At 34.3% G+C, this 23754-nt stretch overlaps 1 protein-coding gene across 1 annotated transcript; it reads left to right on the top strand.

Moving 5' to 3' along the window:
• The first annotated feature begins 338 nt into the window (after positions 1-338).
• Positions 339-22263, top strand: LOC124540341 (phospholipase A1-like). The gene is made up of 4 exons (XM_047117857.1): positions 339-464; positions 2983-3135; positions 6749-6902; positions 21483-22263. The coding sequence occupies exons 1-4, from the start codon at positions 344-346 to the stop codon at positions 22150-22152; spliced, it is 1098 nt and encodes a 365-aa protein (XP_046973813.1). The 5' UTR covers positions 339-343; the 3' UTR covers positions 22153-22263.
• The last annotated feature ends 1491 nt before the right edge of the window (positions 22264-23754 follow it).

Below are 23754 nucleotides of genomic sequence, written 5' to 3' on the forward strand. Positions count from 1 at the left end.
TACAACATAGTACATTTCCCACTGCTGAGATAAGTTCTTCGCTTCCATTAAGGAGACGGTTTGGAACATATTCCACGCTGTTCCAATGCGGCTTGGTGGAATGCACATGTGGCAGAATTTCGATGAAATAAGACACATGCAGGTTTCCTCACGATGTTTTCCTTCAATGACGAGCACGAGATGAATTATAAACACAAATTAAGAACATATATAGTGGTGTATCTAACCGATAGATAACCATGGCATACCAATATGTCGTTTGTAAATGTAAATAAGAAGAGAAAAGTCTATTGATATTTAAAAGTTTTTAATTATTTACTATCCCTTTTCCTCTTACAGTAAAATGCAGAGATTGGCAGAGATGTCATGCGTTCTGGCATTTTTATTAGCATTGGGACCAGCGGGAGTCCACAGCTTCGAGCCACGACCGGAAATTGGTTATCCAGCAGGATTAATACCGGAATGTGAGTACTATTACAATTTGATCCAATATCATAAATATCCTCTGCGTTTGGGTACCGCCCATTTTTTCTCTGTGGAATGACGCATTTGGTATCAAGTACTTAGTGTGCTATAGCTAGCGGTACCCTCTATGTCTTTTCATTGGGCGCCATATGATCGCTTGTCTAGGTACCGTTCACTTCAGAATTATTTTTCACCAAACAGCAGTATTATTGTGTTTAGCCAGTGTAATTGCAGGCACGGGCATAACATCCTAGTAGATGAAAGAAATGGTTAATATTTCCTAAGAATTTATATATTTATTTTATTTATGAGTCTCCAACAAAGGATACACACTAAGTAATACCGAAATAAAGTAATATAAGGGTTACACAAGTTATGTGCTCTTTCAATTAGTCCTGTAATAAAACCATAGAAAATAAAACTTTAGCGTTTATTATAAAGCTACATTTTGATTTTCTAACGCGAGCAAAAATATAATTATTTTATAGTTAATTTAATTTATTCTGTAATTTTAAATGAAATAAATAAAAAGTAAGAAAGTAATAAATAGCAATAAAAATACAAATCAGATTCTAAAAGTAAGGAAAAAGCTTATAAACTTAACTTTTTATGAATTGTGTTGAACATTCAGTATGCATTCAGTATCAGAAGTGCATATAAGCTACCTGAGCTTATATGCACTTCTGCTAAAGTATTTTATAAAACAAAAATTCCCAATATTTTGAAAAAGCTAGTTTTTGGTTTTTGTTAAAATCTATACTAAAATTGTACATTATAAATCTTCGAAATGTATGAGTCGGATTGGAAAAAAATCATCTTGTATTTTAAAGACCAATCCTTAAGGATGGCTATCACGTTCATGCCTCTCAGAACGGATCAAGAGTGTCTAGCTCGGGTTTAACTTCGCGTAGTATAGCATACGGATTTTAATAGAAGTTTTAGTTAAGTCAACACCTGACTACGACAGGCTCTATTGAAACCACTCTAATATTAAAGAAAATATTTATTAAAGCATATTTGTATTTTAAAGTTTTATGACAGCGACGCTGTTTTTCGTTTTTCCCAACAATTTAATGCATTTTCTAAAAATATAATTTATTCAAGTAGGCCTTAATACATACTATAGTATCACAATTTTACGGAATTATTTGAAACTCAAATCTATCGGAAAATGTATACTAATGAGAAGAATCGTCAAGAAAATAAACGATTACTCTTTTCCAACATTTGAAATAATAAATATTAATTTTAACAAAAAGAAAAACCGACTTCGAACAAAACACTATTTTAAAACAAATAAATGTGCACTAAAAAGTAATAAAAATAATTGTGTATTCAACACATTTTTAGAGTTCTCCTAAGTAAAATGAAATGAAAAATATTAGACTACTTAAAAGTCGATTTACGATTATATAACGTAGTTATATTTATTTTTATATTTGGAGTCGGTGTCAATTAAATAATTAAAAATTAAAAATATTTTATATAATAGTCAGTTCTTCCTTCGTCAGTTTTCAAATTCATTTCTTTATCAAGTCTTAAACTCTTAGTACCTTTTGAATCTAAACGTCAAATCATTGCGATGCAATATGTCATTCTCGATCGGTAAAGCAGATTGTCGCTCATACTGAGCACGCGAAAATAGATCTTAAGGTGACGAACCTTTTCTTACCCCGACTGTACATTCACTTGATACACTTTTTATAATCCGCCTTCCCGTTTAATTTCCCACATGTAAATGTAAATAGGATACAGTGAAATCTTTTATTGAAGATGCTTCACGATTTTACTCGCGTTAAATTTGTATTAATCACGGAAACATGGACTAAAGAATCTTCAGATCATATCAATGAAAACAAAACAATTCTTTTATCATGTTCTGAGGTATACAAATAACAAAATTGGAGTGTCTGTTTGTACTATTAAAATAACTACTTTTTACTAAATGCATAAATATATACACGGTACATATTTTGGTTACATAACAAAACTATCAACTTCTGTATTTTTTGTGTGTCTGTTTGTTCCGGTTTATCTCGGAAACGGCTGGATATCGGATATAATAAAATAAAATAATAATACTGTTTCCTGCTAGGTTCAAATACTGTCCAACCGCGCGCAGCCCTCCTCTATACCATCACACCGTTATTACGGGTGCCACCTATCAACAACTTAATATCACAAAAGCTGCCTAATATATAATTAATAATTTATAGTATAATCTGGGAACTTAAAACTTTCCAAGGTTGGTAGCGTATTTGGTTTGGAAAGAATGGTTAATATTCCTTTAGGCGCCATTGTCTGTTGGCGATAGTGACCACTTACCAACATTTGGCCCAACAGGCAGTTTGCTGCCTACTACGCTATATAATAAAAATTATCTCAAGATATTTATTTGATACTACATATCATCTTTATTACGTTCTATAATTAAAAATGCCGTATGACTTCCCTTACCTCCAAACCTCCAACTTTTGGCCAGACTATTATCATAAGCAGTCCAATAAACGTTTTCAGGTCCTGGTGTTACGAAGAATGCATCAATCACTCCAGTTATGATGAATATGCTGCAGATCATTGTCCACAGGATGTCTGATACTGGTCAAATCACCAGGAAGCAATTTCCAATTCTATCAGCTCATAGAAGCATACCCAAAGAGAAGAACATAGGTACGTCGTTTTCTAATCATACCAATAATTTCGCATAGTTTCTCATTTCAAATAAACATAGGTATTTACAACGCTGTCCTTTACAATAATTAGTGTCCTGAGATGGAACCCGAGCTTAACTCCATTCGTTTTTTTAAGTACTGTTTTAATGAATAATAAGATTTATTTATTAATTTTGTAAATGGTAAATTGATTATTTTTCCCAGTATCTTATTATATATGCGTATACCATTGCCCAAAAGTCTCTTTACCGTATGCGTGGTAGGGCTTTGTGAAAGCCCGCCTGGGTCGGTACCACCAACTCATCAGATATTCTACCACTAAACAACAGTACGTAGTATTGTTTTGTTCCGGTTTAAAGGGTGAGTGAGCCAGTGTAACTACAGGCACAAGGGACATAGCATCTTAGTTCCCAAAGTTGGTGGCGCATGAACGATGTAATGTTAATATTTCTTACAGCGTTATTGTCTATGGTTGATGGTGACCACTTACCATCGGGTGCCTATACGCTCGTCTCCAACCTATTCCATAAAAAAAAAACGGAAACTAGGGGTTACAAATTTATTCTTATTTCTTGTATTAATACAGGGTGGGCCAAGAATTCGTTAACATTTAAATGTAACTTACCGCGCAAACTATTGCCGCGCGGGGCGCGGGCGCGGGCAGGGGTACTAGCTCGCATTTTGGAAATTTAGTCGCAATGGATCGCTTCACGGGGCCGCAACGCGCTTACTGCGTGAAACAGTTTTATTTAAACAACTTTTCGCTCATTACTGTGAGACGCTTATTTCGCGTTGAATATGGTTTACACGACTTAAGTCAGTGTCCAAGTGCTCCTTTAATAAAGAAATGGGTGAAGAAGTTCGAAGAGACGGGATCTACACTAAATGTGAAACAAACCGGCGGCCCGCGGACTTCTCGGAGCGATGAGAACGTGCAGCAAGTTTCCGTTTCTGTTCGACGTGATCCAGGTTTATCGACACGCAAACGTTCGGCTGAATTAGGATTATCCCGCACATCATTACGTCGTATTTTGAAATTAGATTTGAAATTACATCCATATAAGATCCAGCTAGTGCAAGAACTAAAGCCTAACGATTTAAATTTGCGTAAGTCATATGCCGAAACAATGTTAACTCGATTCAGTAATTTTGACAACATTTTATTCTCTGACGAAGCCCATTTCCACCTAAATGGACATGTAAACAAACAGAATTGCAGGTATTGGAGCAGCGAAAATCCTAAAGCTAAACATGAGCGGCCACTTCACTCTCCTAAGGTAACTGTATGGGCTGCAATTTCAGCAGAAGGAAGCATCGGACCTTACTTTTTTGAAGATTCTCGAGGCCGTTCAGTTACTGTTAATTCTGCCGAGTATGTGAAAATGTTACGGGAGTTCTTAGCACCGATGCTACTGGAATTTGCTGGCTACAATCGTAACACGTGGTTTCAACAAGATTGAGCCACGTGTCACACATCGAACGGGTCCTTGCCGGTGGTCAAAGACATGTTTCCGGAAAAGCTGATATCCAGACGTGGTGACATCCCATGGCCACCCAGAAGTCCAGATCTATCCCCAGCAGACTTCTTTTTATGGGGTTATTTAAAGAGTCGTGTCTACATTGATAAACCGAATACACTGCGTCAACTTAAAGAATAAATCATCGAAGAGATGTCGGCGATCTCGCGGTCTCTTTGCAGAAGAGTATTTGAAAACTTCAGGACTCGCTTAGATGAGTGCAAAAACCGAAACGGTGGTCATTTAGACAAATAATTTTTAAAAAATAAATTACAACTAATTAGCTTTCTCGTAAATAAACGATTTCTAAAATATGTTAAATGGTTTTTTTTATACGATTTTTTCAAATGTTAACTAATTCATGGCCCACCCTGTAGTATGTGTATCAGCTTATATGTAATACTTTTGTGTATTATTTTGTAAAAAAAACATTATATTATCAAAAATATATTGCGTAGCAGCCGTTAATAAACATATTTTTTTAAATTTCTCGCGTAATTATGTACTAGAGCTAATATTGTAAATAGTTCGGATAGCTCTTTTCTGCAGTATAAATATTACTGCTGAAAATCTGCTGTATTATCCCATTACAACATTCTATATGACATAAGATTGAAAATTAGTAAAACAAACCAGTCTAGAAGTACTTATGTCCACCAACGTGTTTCAACATCCCCATCGGTTGTGTTGGGGGTAACTCAAGGATCTTTTACCTTCGCAATAGCATGGGTATCTAGTATTACTGTGAAGGTTTTATGAGTCGCTTTATTTACATATTAACGAAATTTTAGGAGTCTGACTGATTGAACTCTCTGCGGCATTCATTTAATTATCTATAGGAAAAAATCAAACGATTTTCAGCGTTGACAGTAAATTTCTTTACTTAAATTTACATAGCATTTCAATCAAAATATTTTTTAGAATTATTTGAAAAGACAAAATCAAGTACGTATAAATTTATTTCCACAACGCAAATAAAGTTGAGTATTTCTCGGTAGATTATTTGCTAATATCAAAATGTGTGTTATCTTTGAAGTACGAAACAAATCAATTACTTTGGTAATTCGCTGACAAATTATTATAGAATATTTCAATTTCGACTTACCAGCAATACCTTTAACGGCAGTCAAAGTGAGATTAACTATCGGCTTCAATCTGAATATAAACGTTAATTACTACTATTGCGTCATCAGCTAATTTCAATTTAATCAACGTTTTAGAAATTAGAAGCTAGTGTAAACTTACGTTACCAAAAAGACAGTTTCTCTTGTTAATAATATCACCAAAGCTTTAGTACCTGTGTTCAGAACACGTGAACCTTTGCTAAAGATTTTGGGGTTTAGGGTTCAAACAAGATTAAAACTATTTTGGGTTTTAAATTCATCTCGCGCTCGGCGTTAAATATATTGAGAATTAACAGCAGCTTGTAAATTTCCCACTGCTGGGATAAGGCCTCCTCTCCCTTTGAGGAGAAGGTTTGGAACATATTCCACCACGCTGTTCCAATGATGGTTGGTGGAATAAACATGTGGCAGAATTTCTATGAAATTAGTCACATGCAGGTTTCCTCGCGATATTTTCCTTCGCCTCCGAACACAAGATAAATTATAAAGCAAATCAAGCACATGAATATTTATTGGTTGCCTGGGTTTGAACCCGCAATCATCGGTTAAGATGGACGCGTTTTAACCACTGGGCTATCTCGGATCTTATCGTATTGAGAATCATTAAAATGAAATTCAGCTCACTAACTCGCATATTTATTCACCACCACTGATCAATAGTAGGATTACTAATTTACATTTAACGTTCTTAAGTAGCATAATTACATAACTATTTTTAATTATATTATCATACCATAATATTTTTTATTTCTATAGAATTAAAGTGGCCTATCATTGGTGTAATTCATGTCTTCTCATTCTCATTCATCATATGTAATTTTTGGTGTAATCGAAGGTACAGTTTTACCAATAAGTCCTTGAGTTGATTGGAGGCGTTCCTCCAGTAATAGAGCGATCATAGTTTTTGTACTTCCAATATTAGTTTTCTATAATTGGTAATTCGTAGTCATAATTTGTTATCTGTCCACAGATTTCAAGAATAAGAAGACAGTTTTATATGCTGTGGGTTTTCTGGACAGTTCGGTGTTACCTCAGACTCAAGCTGTTGGAACTGCTTATTCCAAGCGTGGCTACAACGTCCTCATCACTGAGACTTTCCAATTTCTGACTTATATATATCCTAAGTAAGTATTACCATACTATATTATAAGAATCAGATTTTAATTTATTAAAAAAAAGAATCTACCGACCAATGATATTCTAATTAACAGATATGTTATACCCATACTAAACAACAAAAAAAAGTGTGCCGCGCTGAGGACCGTTTATTTTACATTTCGTTACAAGTAAAAAGGATAGCTTGACAAAAACAATAAGTAAAAGGGATAACCAGATGTTTTCCTTATGCAAAACGTATTACTGGCATAATTATGATGAAAACAACTAAAGGCAAACGTCCCAATTAGGACATTTTATAGTCTTCACATTTTGCGCGTTAATGACATATCTGTTTACTAGAACATCATTGCTACCCACAAAACACTCTTATTTTATGTTTTATCAAAATAAAGAATTTAACAATAACTTTTATTAAACTAGCTGACAATAATAACAATTGGCGAAATACTAATTATCTAACGTACCGACAGCATGACGACCGTCTAGCGTGAGATGATAAGTGGGATCTAGTCTTGGAATCGCACATCTTATATAGCCTAGGGCAGGTAGGCTGGCGTGCAAGGGATGACACTCCTTACAATATTTATAAAATAAAATTTATTTTGTACAACTAATATATTATCCAACCAGCTTTCCATCCTAGCTTCATATAGATACAAATTTTAGGGAAACATAATAAAAAGGTTTTGGTATTTTATAAGGCAAGAAAGTTGGAATTCTTGATATTCTCTTCTATATTATGGGTGTATAAAACATGTAAACCTTACTCTTAGATCAAACTCAAACTCATATTCCTTTACTAAATATGGAAGCATTACACTTATTGATAGTAAAATTAAACACTAGCAACGGTTCGAAAACACCCTATCCTGAGAAGAATCGTTGAAAGAAAATCGGCGGGTTCCTTTTATTGATGAAAAATGCATTAAAATATGTCAAGCTAAAACTATTTTCCGTTCCTCCGTTCCCGCCGTCTACCCTTACAAAAACAAAAACAACAACAGCAGCTTGTAAATTTCCCACTATTGGGCTAAGGCCTTTGAGGAGAAGGTTTGGACCATATTCCATCAAGCTGCTTTTCAGTGCGGGTTGTTGATGGAATACACATGTGGCAGGTTTACTCATGATGTTTGAACCCGTAATCATCGTTTAAGATGCACGTGTTCTAACCAGTGGGCCATCTCGACTCTTTACAAGGCGATTTTATTTTATACTATATAGATATTGACTTCCCAATTTCACACACACAAACGCACACATAAATAAACCTACCTGGACTATCAAGTAACCCATTAGCCAGTCCAATCTTTATGATATTTAAAAAAAAAATAATAGAATTAATGAAATGAAGTATTGTCTGAAAGCTATCGTAATACGTCTTGATTTTAAACAATATTAATCAACGATCGCACCGCATACAATGGCATCTATTTGCAAAACAATGCTCGCATATAGAATGAGAATAGCATGCATGAATATTTTCTAGATACCTACTTCCATCTGTGTTCGCTGTTTTTCATATATTTATTGGATTTATTTTTTATTGGATCGCAATCTCGTTATTCTATTTTATCTGTGAATATTTTTTGTTCGTTAATTTTTTATTTACATCAAGATGTTTTTGTGTATTGCAATAATTACGACATTCAGATATCGATGAGGTAATTGAGAACTCCGAAATTTAATTCGACCTAGAAATTATAAACACACAAAAAAGTTCTAATTATAAAAAGTAATTCTAATCTTTGATTACTTATTATTATTGTTGGTAAGGCATTCGTGACGTCACAGAGATTTGATTTCAGATCTAATCTTACCATTCATTAAGAGTGACAAACGTTTCCATAGAATAATCTTATGGTCAGCATAATTATTCGCTCTGATAGTATTATACCTATAGTAGAGTAACTACAGCCATAAGGTACATATCTTAGTTTCAAAGAATGGTCAATATTCAGGTGACCATTTGCCCTTACACCTACCTATATCATAAATCATCATCCTTCTGCCCTTATACTAATTTTATTCGGGGTCGGCGCAGCATGTATTCTTCCATACTTCTCTGTCTGACGTCACCTCACAAGTAAAATTCTTTCTAATCATATCCATCCATATCCATGCTCAAGATCTTTCTTACAGCATAGTCCTCACTCCTCCGCATACCTCATCTATCATCATCTCAGTTACAGCTGCCGCGTCATCTATATCTTAAAAACTTAGCCCATTTATCAGTCTCCATATATATTACAAATAGAATACATTAAAGCCAAGAATCTGAATTGAAGAATTTTGAGAAGAAGACTTTTTCCATTGGTAAAACAGAAAACATGCTGTGAAAATCAAAATATACTTTATCCAAGTAGGCTTTTACAAACACTTTTGAATCGTCATTTAACAACTATATTAAGTGTAGCTACGATTCGAAAATTACTAATCTAGTATACGGAGAAGAACCGAGGAAGAAACTCAATAGTTACACTTTTTTTTGACATTTAAAAATACAAAGTCCAATATATCAGATATTTTAACGGATGCAAGTCACCGAAGTAAAGTAAAGTAACAGCCTGTAAGTTTCCCACTGCTGTGATAAGGCCTCCTCTTCCATTAACCTCTCCGGGTTTGGAACATATTCCACCACGCTGTTTCAATGCGGGTTGATGGAATGCAGATGTGGCAGAAATTCGATGAAATTAGACACATGCATAGGTTTCCTCATGATGTTTTCCTTCACCGCCGAGTATGAGATGAATTATAAAAACAAATTAAGCACATATATATATAGGGGTGCTTGCCTGGGTTTTGAACCCGCAATCATCGAATAAGATGCACGAGGTCTAACCACTAGGCCATCTCAGCTCAGTTGCCGAGCACGAGATCAATTATCAATACTTCTAAAGTATTTTTTTCTTATTCTAACCAACATGTCACTACAGTTCTTATAGCTCTGAAGGCCATTTAATCCCAAGTGATCTCGTCCATAAAATATTAACACGTGAAATGACTACAGATAGCGATACAATGTCATTATAACTAAATCACCTATTGCAGTCACACTTAAGAATTATTCGCAATATAATATCAAAATCAAAATAAATTTTATTCAAGTAGGCTTACACAAAAACTTTTAAATCGTCATTTAACATTTAAGTGAAGCTACCACCGGTTCGGAATGTAGATTCTACCGAAAAGAACCGGCAAAAAACTCAGTAGTTACTCTTTTTCAATATTTAAAAAATACAAAGTCAAGTTAGTTAAATACAATTATTTAAATTAATATATCCTGCTTGGAAGTCATCAGGTATTAATTCCACGCTTTTTTATCATCTACAAAATCTTGTATCGAATAATATGAATAGAAGAAGAGTAAATACTGAACTTTCTCTTGTTTCTTGTTAGAATCTACATTCCAAGCAGGTGGTACAACAACAACAACAACAACAGCCTGTTCATTCCCACTACTGGGCTAAAGGCCTCCTCTCCCTTTAAGGAGAAGGTTTTTTGGAACATATTCCACCACGCTGTTCCAATGCGGGTTGGTGGAATGCACATGTGACAGAATTTCTATGAAATTTGTCACATGCAAGTTTCCTCACGATGTTTTGCTTCATCACTGAGCACGAGATGAATTATAAAGACAAATTAAGCACATGAAACAGCGGTGATTGCCTGGGTTTGAACCCGCAATCATCGGTTAAGATGCACGAGTTCTGACCATCTCGACTCAACTTATCATGACAGCTAACAGCTGAAAGCTTTTATTGACAGTTCTCCAGTATAGTCAAAGTTAAAATATTTTTATTCTATAAGGAAGTGTTACAGTCTCAGTTTGGAAATTTACCGGACCTGAGAAGAACCGGAGAGAACCGGAAAGAAACTCAGCTGGTTTTTTTTTTACAAATATTTTTGTCATACTTTTAACCCGTTATTTCCACTTTGAATATCGGAAAGTCTAGAATATTCCAGCTTAAAATATCTATTTCACAATATGACGGTGCGATACGCGTTAAAATGCCATAGGTACACATGTCACCTGTACCGTATCGTCGCTGATATAATGGGGGCGCTATGATAATGGGATGGAACTTTGTCGAAGTATATCGAAAATGATAGCTGTCGAACGAAGGAGCGTTAGCAAAGCCTTTTTGAACAATAACGAATAGCAATCTTGCAGCGTCAAAGGGTATGATTTTAGCGAACTATATCTATGTAGATATATGTTTTATGTATGTTTAGCTGGTAGAAATATTTCCTTTTCATTGAATTTTCATAGTTTTACATATCATCTTATTTCCAGTAATTATTAATCTAATTATTAAATTAATCATTTAATCATAAATCTCGAAAATATAGCGACTCAAAAATCCACTCTATTAATATGTAATAACGTTTTATAAGCATGACATTACTTTGCTGACGCTATCATTACAGGACTAACCATTTCTCTATTCCAAAATATTACATCCTATTTTGATCACGCGCGATTTATACTATGCAAGAAATCTTTACAGAACTGTCAACGATTGATATATCTTAATCGGTTGAGGCGTTACGGCGCCAGTATATCTGCCTATTCTTACTCTTAGGTATATGACAGCGGCAGGCAGGCTTCTCTCTCTAATCCACAGCTATTTGTTCTACGCAAGAAATTCTTATAGAACTGGTAACGATTGAAGTTATATTTTAAACGCGTTACCAGTCTGTCTGGCTCACTCTCTTACGACGGGTGCAGTCAGGCAGTCTAACTCACAGCTGTACATCGGACAGACGTATTTTTTAGGTTATGTAACTGTCGGGCGTTCCCTGATGAATACTTATTTGATTATGTAATTGTAAGTGGTACCCTCCTCCCATTGATATAATCTCTGCAAGAATTTTTCACCATTTCTTATACGTACTTATAACTGACAATACTTCGTTTTCAACCGACTTCAAAAAGGAGGAGGTTATCAATTCGTCTGTATTTTTTTTTTTTTTTTTTTTTTTTTTTTATTTTTATGTTTGTTACCTCATAACTTTTTACTGGGTGGACCGATTTTGATAATTTTTTTTTTGTTTGAAAGGTAGTGCTTCCCGTGGGGTCCCATTTTTTTTTTATTTTTTTCCGATGATGGTATCCGTATGAAAACGACATAAGTCTTAAATTTGCATTATGTATATGCGCGACAAATAGGTGAATAACTCAAAATCACGTTAACCAATTTTGATGATTCTTTTTTTATTATAAAGAATATACTTTAAGGGTAGTTTAGTGAAAGTTTGGTAAGGTTCTGAGCACAGGATCCATGACAAATTAAGGGAACGGGAGGGAACGGAACAATTCTGAGGAGCACGTTAGCAATACTCGGCCGAATCTTTTATTTATGGGTTACTTGGATATTAGAATCACCTTCCGGAACGTGTTTATGTTCATGTAATTGTCATAATCGAATATTATAATCAACTAGCGACCCGCCCCGACTTCTCACGGGTGCAATACTGATACTAAATATACTAAAGAATTTGTTTATTTACGACATCACATTGCAAAATTCTAAAATTGTCAGTGTTTCTTTACTATATTGTTCATTTATTATATACACAAACCTTCCCCTTGAATTACACTATCTATTAAAAAAACCGCATCAAAATCCGTTGCGTAGTTTTAAAGATATAGGGACAGAGAAAGCGACTTTGTTTTATACTATGTATTGACGGAACTCCTAAACGGCTTACAGTTAGGGTGCGATTTGGGGCAGAATTTCTTTCTGTCTTTAATCAAATTTTGTGTATATGATGTGATGTCATATGATGTACGACATAGCATACGAATAGCTCTTTTGCAAAGTTTTTTTACTGAGGTCGATTACAGCTCATTCGAGGGTGGTACCTTGTAGTTTATGCCGCATGACGTATTAAAGCCGCATTTTCGAAAGTCTATTTTATTTGCTTTATTCGAAAGTTTCTTTTGAAATTGTCCCTGTAGTAGTTTCTGATTCATATAAACGGCACGCTTAATCTATCCATATTAATAAAATAATGTTAGTCTACATCAGCTTCACTTAAAATCTAAAAATAAATTAAATTTTAACAAAAAGAAAAACCGACTTCAAACAAAACAGTATTTTAAAACAAATTAAAATGCACTAAAAAGTAATAAAAATAATTGCATATTTAACACATTTTTGAGAGTCCTCCTAGGTAAAATGAAATGAAAAATATTAGACTACTTAAAAGTCGATTTACGATTATATAATGTAGTTATAATTATTGCTATATTTGGAGTCGGTGTCAGCCAACCCTATACTATAACTATCAAAAAACAATACGAGAATACTTTAAGAAATGTTTCATACAAATTACCTTTTATACGATATTATACTGGGTCAATCAAGAGGCTCGTATCGTTTCTTTCTTTTGATTGTTAAAGCGTGTGCCTGTGGCTGACACCGGCTCCAAATATAACAATAACTATAACTACGTTATATAATCGTAAATCGACTTTTAAGTAGTCTAATATTTTTCATTTCATTTTACCTAGGAGGACTCTCAAAAATGTGTTAAATATGCAATTATTTTTATTACTTTTTAGTGCATTTTAATTTGTTTTAAAATACTGTTTTGTTTGAAGTCGGTTTTTCTTTTTGTTAAAATTTAATTTATAATATATTTGAAAACGTCACAGAAACGTCAATAGCGCAGTGCTTTCCGGGTTGCCTGGTAGAAAGGCAGGATCGATCTTAGCCCCTTGGGCTATATAACGTCCCCAATCCTTACACGATCACACATCAGATATTCTATCGCTAAATAACAGTACTTAGTATTATTGTGTTCCGGTTTGAAGGGTGAGTGAGTCAGTGTAACTACAGGCACAAGGGACATAACATCTTAGTTCCCAAGGTTGGTGGCACATTGACGATGTAAGGAATAGTTAATATTTCTTACAGCGGCATTGTCTATGGGTGATAGTGACCACTTACCATCAGTTGGCCTATATGCTCGTCCGCCAACCTATACCATAAAAAAAACGAGTGATAAGCTCAAAATGATGGGTAAATGGTTATATTAGTAATTTCTTAATTAACTTGGGGCATTCTTAGTATTGTTTAAAAAAACGCGTATACATTGTCCTATAAGTACTAACTTTTTATGGTCTTATTGAGGAGCAGATTTTTCTCTTGAATGTACTAAGCGACGTCTAGATTCTGTAGTTTGAATGTCACTTAGTATTCGGGAAGGAGAGGAATGGTTTCGAATGAACGAATTCAAACAAGACACTAGTTAGGTACATCTGAAGCCGATACTTGCCCTTGCCTTTATTTGATCTAAGAATGTATTTGCTTCGTAGAGATCTGTAAAGTCTTCAGTTCAGTAACGTCCACTTATCACGTGTTCTATATCTAGTAATGACAGGCATAAATAACGTTAAAGGCATTCCTAAAGAAAACTTACCATGAGGCCTATTTGGAAGTTCACCTTCCTACTTCAATTTCAAAAATCCATTGCAATTTAAGCCAGTAGTATTATCATGAAATTAACTATATATGACTGTATTTTTAAATGTTGAAAAAAAGTAACTACTGAGTTTCTTGCCGATTCTTCTCGGTAGAATTTACTTACCGGTAAATGACGATTCAAAAGTGCCTGTAAAAGCCTACTCGAATAAAATATATTTTGATTTATATTTAATAATAAATCTGTACTAGTATTATTTATTTGTTTATTAAGGACCATCAGTAGTCACTATAATTACACGTTTTATAGATAAAAACATCTATACTTATTATAAAGTGTGCGATTCTTTAAGACGGCCACAACATCTTTTTAAGGTACAATATTCATATATATTTTATATTACTTAAATACTAGAGATTATATACATTTAATTTCTAAAATAAAGCAATAAATACTATAATTAACAAATCCAGTAATATAAATAACAATTGCAAAAGTATAGTACGACACAACTTAGATGTAGCATTGGCAAATTCAATAAAACCGATTACTGACGATTAATACAACCAATAGAAATAGCTCCCTATCGCGCCATTTGACGCTATTCATCGCTATAGATTATCGCATCAGTTCAACCCGAGAAAGCAAGTGCATGTAAATCGACGTGTCAAATTGACGAATATATTAGGTCATATGATATTACAAGTTATAACGTTTGTGTAAAGATCATATTCGCATAAGAAATAAATATTGATAATTTGGGATAGCGTACTTAATTCGGTTGTGATCGGTTTCACGAATTTTGCCGATGCTACATCTACAGTTGTGTCGTACTATACTTTTGCATTTGTATAATTGTCTATTAGGTACCACTGCATGCTCATCGTGAACCTTAAGGGTGTGAAAATAGGGTGGTGGTTTATTTAGGAAATCAATTATTCATTAAGTAAAAATAATAAACCTCATTATAATATAACGTTTCGTTTACTTAAAATAATGTTTGTGCATTTTTGAAATATCAGTTAGAATAAAATTTCGCACGTGAAGCCGTGTGTCCTGCTATAGAAATTAATGAAGAATTTCTTCATGACAAATTCCGACTAAGACAGCCTTTGTATCTAACTGTATCTTAGATCTCTGTGCTGATGTAACCCACCCAAAATCCAAGTCCTGAAATCAAATCATCATCATCAAATATGATAAGGTTTTTAACGTAAAGCGTAGTAAAATAAACGATTTAAAGTAATTTAAATCAAAAATGTAATAACTATTCAGGTGATGTACAACATTATATATCACAGAAAAACATATATACGTAAATTTGTAGTAATGGTTTATTCTATGCGGAATAAGGAAGTTAATGATCAATTTTATGGTGTTTTCAATTCATACGTTGAATACGTTTAAAGAGATGTAACATCAGCTCCCAAGGTTGGCGCATTGGCCATGTAAATAATGGTCAATAATTCTTATAGCGCCAATATCTTTAAGCGATGATCACTTAAAATTCTGACCCATTTGTAAAATAAATCATAAAAAGGTCTTATATAGAAAAGAGGTCCTAAAATAATGGGTACTATTTATTACGAATATTGAGATATTCAGTATAGAAGCTTGGTTTTACACGAGTAAATTGGGATAATGGACCGGGAGATGATAATGACAAAATATTTGGTCATTTGTACCAGTATGGCGGTTCCTCAGGGGTCTAATTACGTAAAGGCAAAAAGGAAAATGATGGTCAAATCGCTCGCACCGACGGCCCAATCGCGTGGGCATTAATCGAATGCGTAAGAAAAATAACGAGTGCCGAACGATTTGTTCCATAAAAATGCTTGTATTTTCAAATAGTCGAAAAAAAAGTAGTAGGTGGTAGCGTAATGCCATACTTCTCAAGTGTGGCTTACAGCCCGCCATACCGACGCCAATACGTTAATTTTAATAAAAAAATTCAACCATTTGTACAAGGCTAATTTTTGGATAGCATATCATCGTCAAGTAGCCATTCACAGAAATCACCTTGCCATACTTTTCCGACAGTTCCCAATGGCCGCCATACCACTGCAAAGGAGTAATGTTTTTTTTTTCGCCAAACGACTTGTACCACCTTGAAACTTTTTTTAACAGTTCCCTGTATGGTCATAATTAGAAGTCTGATAATGCCATACCAGTGGAAGGCGGCGAATGTGAACAATATTTTTTCAAAATCCTAAGATTTTATTCGTAATTCGAACAATTTGTACCAGTATGGCACTAATTTTTCCTGTAAGTTTGAGGTTTAACGAATATAAATACAAAGTTTCAAACACCTAGGTGGCGGCAATCGTGACTTATAAGCAGATGTTATGTTGTATAATATGGTTATAGTATGGGATTATTTTTTTAGGTTAAATTTTATCCAAATTAACCTAATACGATGATGCCATACTGTAACAAATGATTTTATGTCTTGTACCTTAAAAACATGTCGAAAGATAAAAACCTGATCTTTGATGAAGTATGGCGCCACTTTTTCCCTCTACTACAAGTATGGCAAATATAATAATGGTCACATCGTGTCGTATAATTTCCATAAATCTAAATGCCATACTGGTACAAATCATCAAATTTTGTTTTTCTTTTTCACCTTTTAGCTCAAGTTTGACAGTCATTGACCTCATGTTTACAAAATGTAATATTTTTTTTCACGTACAATTGCATCCAAATTACGAGAATATAATGATGCCATGATGTAAAAAGTGATTTTACGTGTTTTACAGTCGTATTTTAAAAAGGGGTTAAATAAATAAGTATTCCAAGTTTGGCAGCACTTTTTCCCCCCACTAGAAGTATGGGAAAAATAATAACGGTCACATTTTGCCAATTACTTTCCAAAAATTCAAATGCAATACTGGTACAAATCGTTTGGCGAAAGAAAAAAAAATTACTCCTTTGCAGTGGTATGGCGGCCATTGGTAACTCTCGGAAAAGTATGGCAAGGTGATTTTCGTGAATGGCTACTTGACGATGATTAGCTATCCAAAAATTAACCTGGTACAAATGGTTGAATTTTTTATTAAAATTAACGTATTCGCGTCGGTATGGCGGGCTGTAAGCCACACTTGAGAAGTATGGCATTACGCTACCGCCTACTTCTTTTTTTTCGACTATCTGAAAACTCAAGCATTTTTGTGGAACAAATCGTTCGACACTCGTTATATTTCTTACGCATTCGATTAATGCCCACGCGATTGGGCCGCCGGTGCGAGCGCTATGACTATCATTTTCCTTTTTGCCTTTACGTAATTAGACCCCTGAAGAATCGCCATACTGGTACAAATGACCAAATATTTTGTCATTATCATCTCCCGGTCTAAAATATATATAGGTTATTTTTTGGAAAGAGTTCCAGTTACAGCTCCAATTCTAGAAGTTGGTAGCGTTAAAACTTTTAGCTTATAATTATTTGTCAATATTTGGCCAACATTGTCCATGTGTTTTACTTGCCATCGATCTTCAAGCGATCCATACCTTTTACGTACACCGTCGACATAATTATATATGGTCGTTGTAGGTACTTACGCCTTTTTTAAAGATAAATGTGAATTCAGGAAAACATACATAAAAAAGACTTCAAAATTAAATTGGACCAAATGGGAGGTATAGACTACAGGCCCATGTCCAAAAAATGGATGGGTCATATGAACCACCAGGTGACGTATATAGAACGATATAAGAGCATAAAATAATAAGATTCAGCTCTATGCCGTCACTTGTAAGCTGTCCAACTGAGTGCTGGTGAGAATTCAAAAGCGCAGGTAGAGTGAGTACCTTTTGGGTCATATATTTTTGTACCGCATTTTTACCATCGGTAAATCCATAAAAAATAATAAGATAAATAATAATAAGGCCTGTAGTCTAGTAGACCTATACAAAAGAATTTTCGTTTTTTTTAAAAAACAACAAGGGCTAGAAACTCTATTCCGTTTGAGGAGAAGGTTTGGAACATATTCCACCAAGTTGTTCCATTGTGGATCGGTTGTATACACATATGGCAGAAATTCGACACATGCAGGTTTCACGATGTTTTCCTTCACCGGCGAACCCGAGATGACTTATAAACACAAATTAAGCACATGAATGTTCGTGCTTGCCAGGTTTTGAACTCACAATCATCGGTTAAGATGCACGCGTTCTAACTAGGTCAGAGTTAAAAAACAACATACAAGATTAATAATAATTATATAGATCAGCTCAATGCTAATTACAAACACATTAACAAATGAGTTTTCGAAATCCAAGAGTTCTAATCATTTTAATTTTAGTGTTTAACTTTTAAGTACTAAAATATAGTGCCTAGGTCAATTATCCTTCGATATGGAATCCATCACGGACAGCTGTGTCGCTCTTGTGACGAGTTACACAATCAATCAAATAAGTTTGAAGCGTTGTTGACTTTAATTGAAAAAAATATATGTTATTTCGTAAAATAAATTGGTATTTGAAATCATCTATATGAATATTTTAAGTAATTCCGTCTGTCTGTCGGTTATGGGTTAGTTGTCTCTTTCACGGCTGAATGACTGAACCGAATTTGATTAAATTTTAGGAAAGTATACAGACTTTTTTATGCCTAACACCTGATTAATTTTTTTTATGGTATAGGTTGGCGGACTACAATATGGGCCACCTGATGGTAAGTGGTCACCCATAGACAATGACGCTGTAAGAAATATTAACTATTCCTTACATCGTCAATGCGCCACCAACCTTGGGAACTAAGATGCTTTGTCCCTTGTGCCTGTAGTTACACTGGCTCACTCACCCTCCAAACAGGAACACAACAATACTGCGTATTGTTGTTTAGCGTTAGAATATCTGATGATTGGTTGGTTCCTACCCAGGCGAGTACGTCGTAATTATCTCAATTGATTAATCTAAAATTTCCTTCAAGATATTAATAAGTGAGGTTAACTCAATACAAGATAATTGCATATTTGCACAATGTATATTTATGTATTTTATATTATGTATAACATCGATTTAATTAATTCACTGTATTATTATATATATATATATATATATATAATACAGCAGAGATGGCCCAGTGGTTAGAACGCGTGCATCTTAACCGATGATTGCGGGTTCAAACCCAGGCAAGCACCGCTGATTCATGTGCTTAATTTGTCTATATAATTCATCTCGTGCTCAGCGGTGAAGGAAAACATCGTGAGGAAACCTGCATGTGACAAATTTCATACAAATTCTGCCACATGTGTATTCCACCAACCCGCATTGGAACAGCGTGGTGGAATATGTTCCAAACCTTCTCCTTAAAGGGAGAGGAGGTCTTTAGCCCAGCAGTGGGAATTTACAGGCTGTTACTTTTATATATATATAGGGGTCTATAGGTATGTATATATTTTAATTTTTTCTATAACTTCTGTGCACACCCTACTGACTTCTCTCCTGCACTATTCTGGGTTGGCTGGCAGAAAATGCTGTAATAGCCTTAAGTCCGCCCTTTGTACATGTTTGATCTGTGCAATAAAGAATAATAAAAAAAAAAAAGATTATGTAGATGGTAGGTATAAGAGCCTTATAAGTGACTGGTAATGATAATAATAGGTACGACTGGTTGACGCACGCGGCTTCGCTCACGTTGTAGCATCTGGCCGTTGGATTTGAGGCATAAAATACCTAGCTAAATCAAAATAAACTTTATTCAAGTCATTTTACAATTAAGTGAAGCTACCACCGATTCGGAAAAAAGATTCTATCGAGAGGAAGCGGCAAGAAACTCAGTAGTTACTCTTTTTAACATTTAAAAAATACAAAGTCAAGTTATTTAAATACAATTATTTTAATTAATATATCCTGCTTGGAATTCAATAGGTATTAACTCCACGCTTTTTTATCATCTATAATACATACAATGATTATCACTGATTTTATCAAAGTGATCAATGCCACTGTGAATATACATAATATTTTTTTATATATATACTATACAAATTATCAATATTTATTTATTATGTGAATATGATCTTTACACAAACGTAATAACTTGTAATATCATATGAACTAATATACTCGTCAATTTGACACCTCGATTTACATGCACTTGCTTTTTCTGGTTGAACTGACGCGAGAATCTATAGTGACGAATAGAGTCAAATAGAGTACAAATCGGCAGTAATCGGTTTTATTAAATTTGCAGATGCGACACCTAAGTTGTGTCTTACTATGCGCTTCTCTGTATGAACAGGTCTATGGCTTAATTATTTACTAAAATCGCTTGATTTGACCACTGAATTTTTTGTAATCCTTCTCTATTCAAGCCGGCAGTGGCTTAAAAAATCATTACATAATATATTAATTTATAATATCCTGTAAGCTCGATCGTTACACACTAATGCACGCTACTATATGCGATTATATCTATGGCGTAATTATTTAATTTAATCAGTTGAATTGATCTTTGAATTTTTTGTTTTCCTTCCTTTCAAGTCGGTTGTGGCTTAAAAATCATTGCTAATATTTTTTATATATTTTTATAATAACGTATTGAAGACACTTGATTAATGTATGTTATACAATTTTATGAATAAAGTCGTGATATACGATGTTTTCACCGTTTTAAAATAATGAAACGCATTTTGTTTTTTATTTAGGTGAACGAGAATTAGTATTTCAATTATTGATTATTTTTGGACTGTATAGACAACAACAACAGCCTGTAAATATCCCACTGCTGCTTTAAGGCCTCCTCTCCCTTTAAGGATAAGATTCGGGATATATTCCACCAGGCTGTTCCAATGCGGGGTGGAATATAAATGTGGCATTTTTTTTAAATTAGACGCATGCCGGTTTCCTCAAGATGTTTTCCTTCACCACCGAGCACGAGATGAATTAAGCAAACTCAAATTAAGCACATGAATATTCATTGGTGTTTGCCTGATTTTGAACCTGCAATCATCGGTTAGGTTGCACGCGTTAACGCTAACCACTAACAACTGGGCGATGTTGTCTCTTAATTATTATAATTGGACTATTATAGACAAAAGTCTATTATAATTAATTGTGACACATAAAAAAGTAACTAGAATAAAATAATTGATAATCCTGTCTTTTTCAAATTTATGATGAGTATAAAAATGTATAATTTGTTTCAGATCAGTCCGTTTAACAAGATTCATCGGTAAGAAAGTTGGAGAATTTCTGGTGAAACTTACCGAACACGGCCTGACCGCTGAAAACCTTGAATTAGTAGGCGCAAGTCTTGGCGCTCACGTGTCCTCCCACGCTGCAAAATACTTCTACGCTGCGACAGGAAAGAAGATATCAAGAATAACTGGATTAGACCCAGCCGGTCCCTGCTACAGAGCGTTACCAAGAGAAGAGAGACTAGATTCTTCTGACGCTGAAAGAGTAGATGTTATCCATACAAATATTGATGGTTTCGGTATAGCTGAACGACTAGGTCATATAGATTTCTACGCGAATGGCGGTGAGTTTCAACCTAGTGACATACCGTACATACCTTGTCTAGTTATATGCAGCCATATCAGAGCAATTTTCTATTGGTGGCAAGCGTTGGAACATCCTAAAAAGTTCATTGGCATGGAATGCGACTCCGTCCAAAATGCAAGACTAGGGAAATGTAACAATACTGTCACTAATTATTTAGGTGCCGCTGCGGATTTCTCTAAGCCCGGAATATATTTTCTACCAACGCATAACGAATTTCCTTACTACAGAGGCAAGGATGGTTTGAAGAAGGAAAATGATATATTTCAATCAATTTTACGAAAGATTAATGCGGATGATGAATTTGATGTCTAGTAAGCTGAGCAGCTTAAATTACGTTTAAATGTTTACTTATTTCTGTAAGTACAAATTATTTGTATGTGGTATCTGCAATTGAATTAACTATCTAGGTTCATAATTAGTGTAAGGTACAGTACAACACAACTTACATGTGGCATGTGGATTACTGTCGATTTACACAACCAATAGAAACAGCTCCCTATCGCGCCATTCGACGGTATTCGTCGCTATAGATTATCGCGTCAGTTCAACCCGAGAAAGCAAGTGCATGTAAATCGACGCGTCAAATTGACGAATATATCAGGTCATATGACATTACAAGTTATTATACGTTTGAGTAAAGATCATATTCACATAAGAAACAAATATTGATAATTTGGGATAGCGCACTTAATTCGGATGTGATCGATTTTACTAATTTTGCCGATGCTATATCTAAATTGTGTCGTACTATATTATGTTTTGTGACATCATTTCAGTCAAAGAAATGTTATTTAGAATAACAATTTATTAGCCAATTGCAACTACAAGATAATGAAATACAAATAAACTATATTTGACGTCGAATTGACGTTTTCATTGGCCGAGAGCTATGGAATTTTGACAATTCACTATATAAATGCAACTTCGGAAGTATAGTTACAGTGGATACCTGAAGTTAAGTGAAATAGTGTTGTATTATAAATGAAGATATTTTAGCTACATATCAGCTTGATCACTAAAACTGGTGGTGACGATGTATTATGACAAGGGGGGGAAGAGATACATATATAAAATGGAAACTGTAGAATATTGTGATAATTCTGTTGGTATATCTTAAAACTAAACTAATAATAAGATTATGAGTTGTGTAGTCATATTAACTTCATTAAGTTTAAAAATGCTGTATAACTATGTACAGTCGGGGTAAGAAAAGGTTCGTCACCTTAAGATCTGTTTTCGTGTGCTCAGTATGAGCGATAATCTGCTTTACCGATCGAGAATGACATATTGCGTTGCAATGATTTTATGTTCAGATTCAAAAGGCACTAAGAGCTTAAGACTTGATGAAGGAATGAATTTGAAAACTGACGAAGGTTTTCTTACTCTGACTACATTGTACGGCATTCTTATAAGTGTTCCTGTCCCTTTTTGCTACGTGGGATTGAAAAAGGATAGCGAGTAATACGTAATTAGCTTAGTGGAATCATTGGCATATATTTTTAATCTGTGATATGAATATAATTAAACATGGCCAATTACTTTACTAAAAGAATAATCGTAGGAGAAAAATAAATAACATTAAAGTTAGCAATAAACAATTTACTTACATATATGGAAAACATAAAGTGCAATATATTATTAATACTGTTAAATAATTAAACAGTACATTTTTGTCATGTAAGTTACAAATAACATAAAATACAGCTATAGTAAAGTGTTGTTTTTATTTTCACCCAGCATGTGTAGGTTTCCTTACGATGCACGATGTGAGGAAATCTACAACAATTCAGTAAGCTTCTGAATCGCGCTTGCGTTTGGTTCTACCGAATATATATAGGGTCTCGACAGTGTGTAATGTTGACATCTTTAGCTGCGCTGCAGAACTATCTGCAGTTTTAATATCTATAGTTGACC

Source organism: Vanessa cardui, chromosome 24 (genome assembly GCF_905220365.1).
Source record: "Vanessa cardui chromosome 24, ilVanCard2.1, whole genome shotgun sequence".
NCBI classification, from domain to species: Eukaryota; Metazoa; Arthropoda; class Insecta; order Lepidoptera; family Nymphalidae; genus Vanessa; species Vanessa cardui.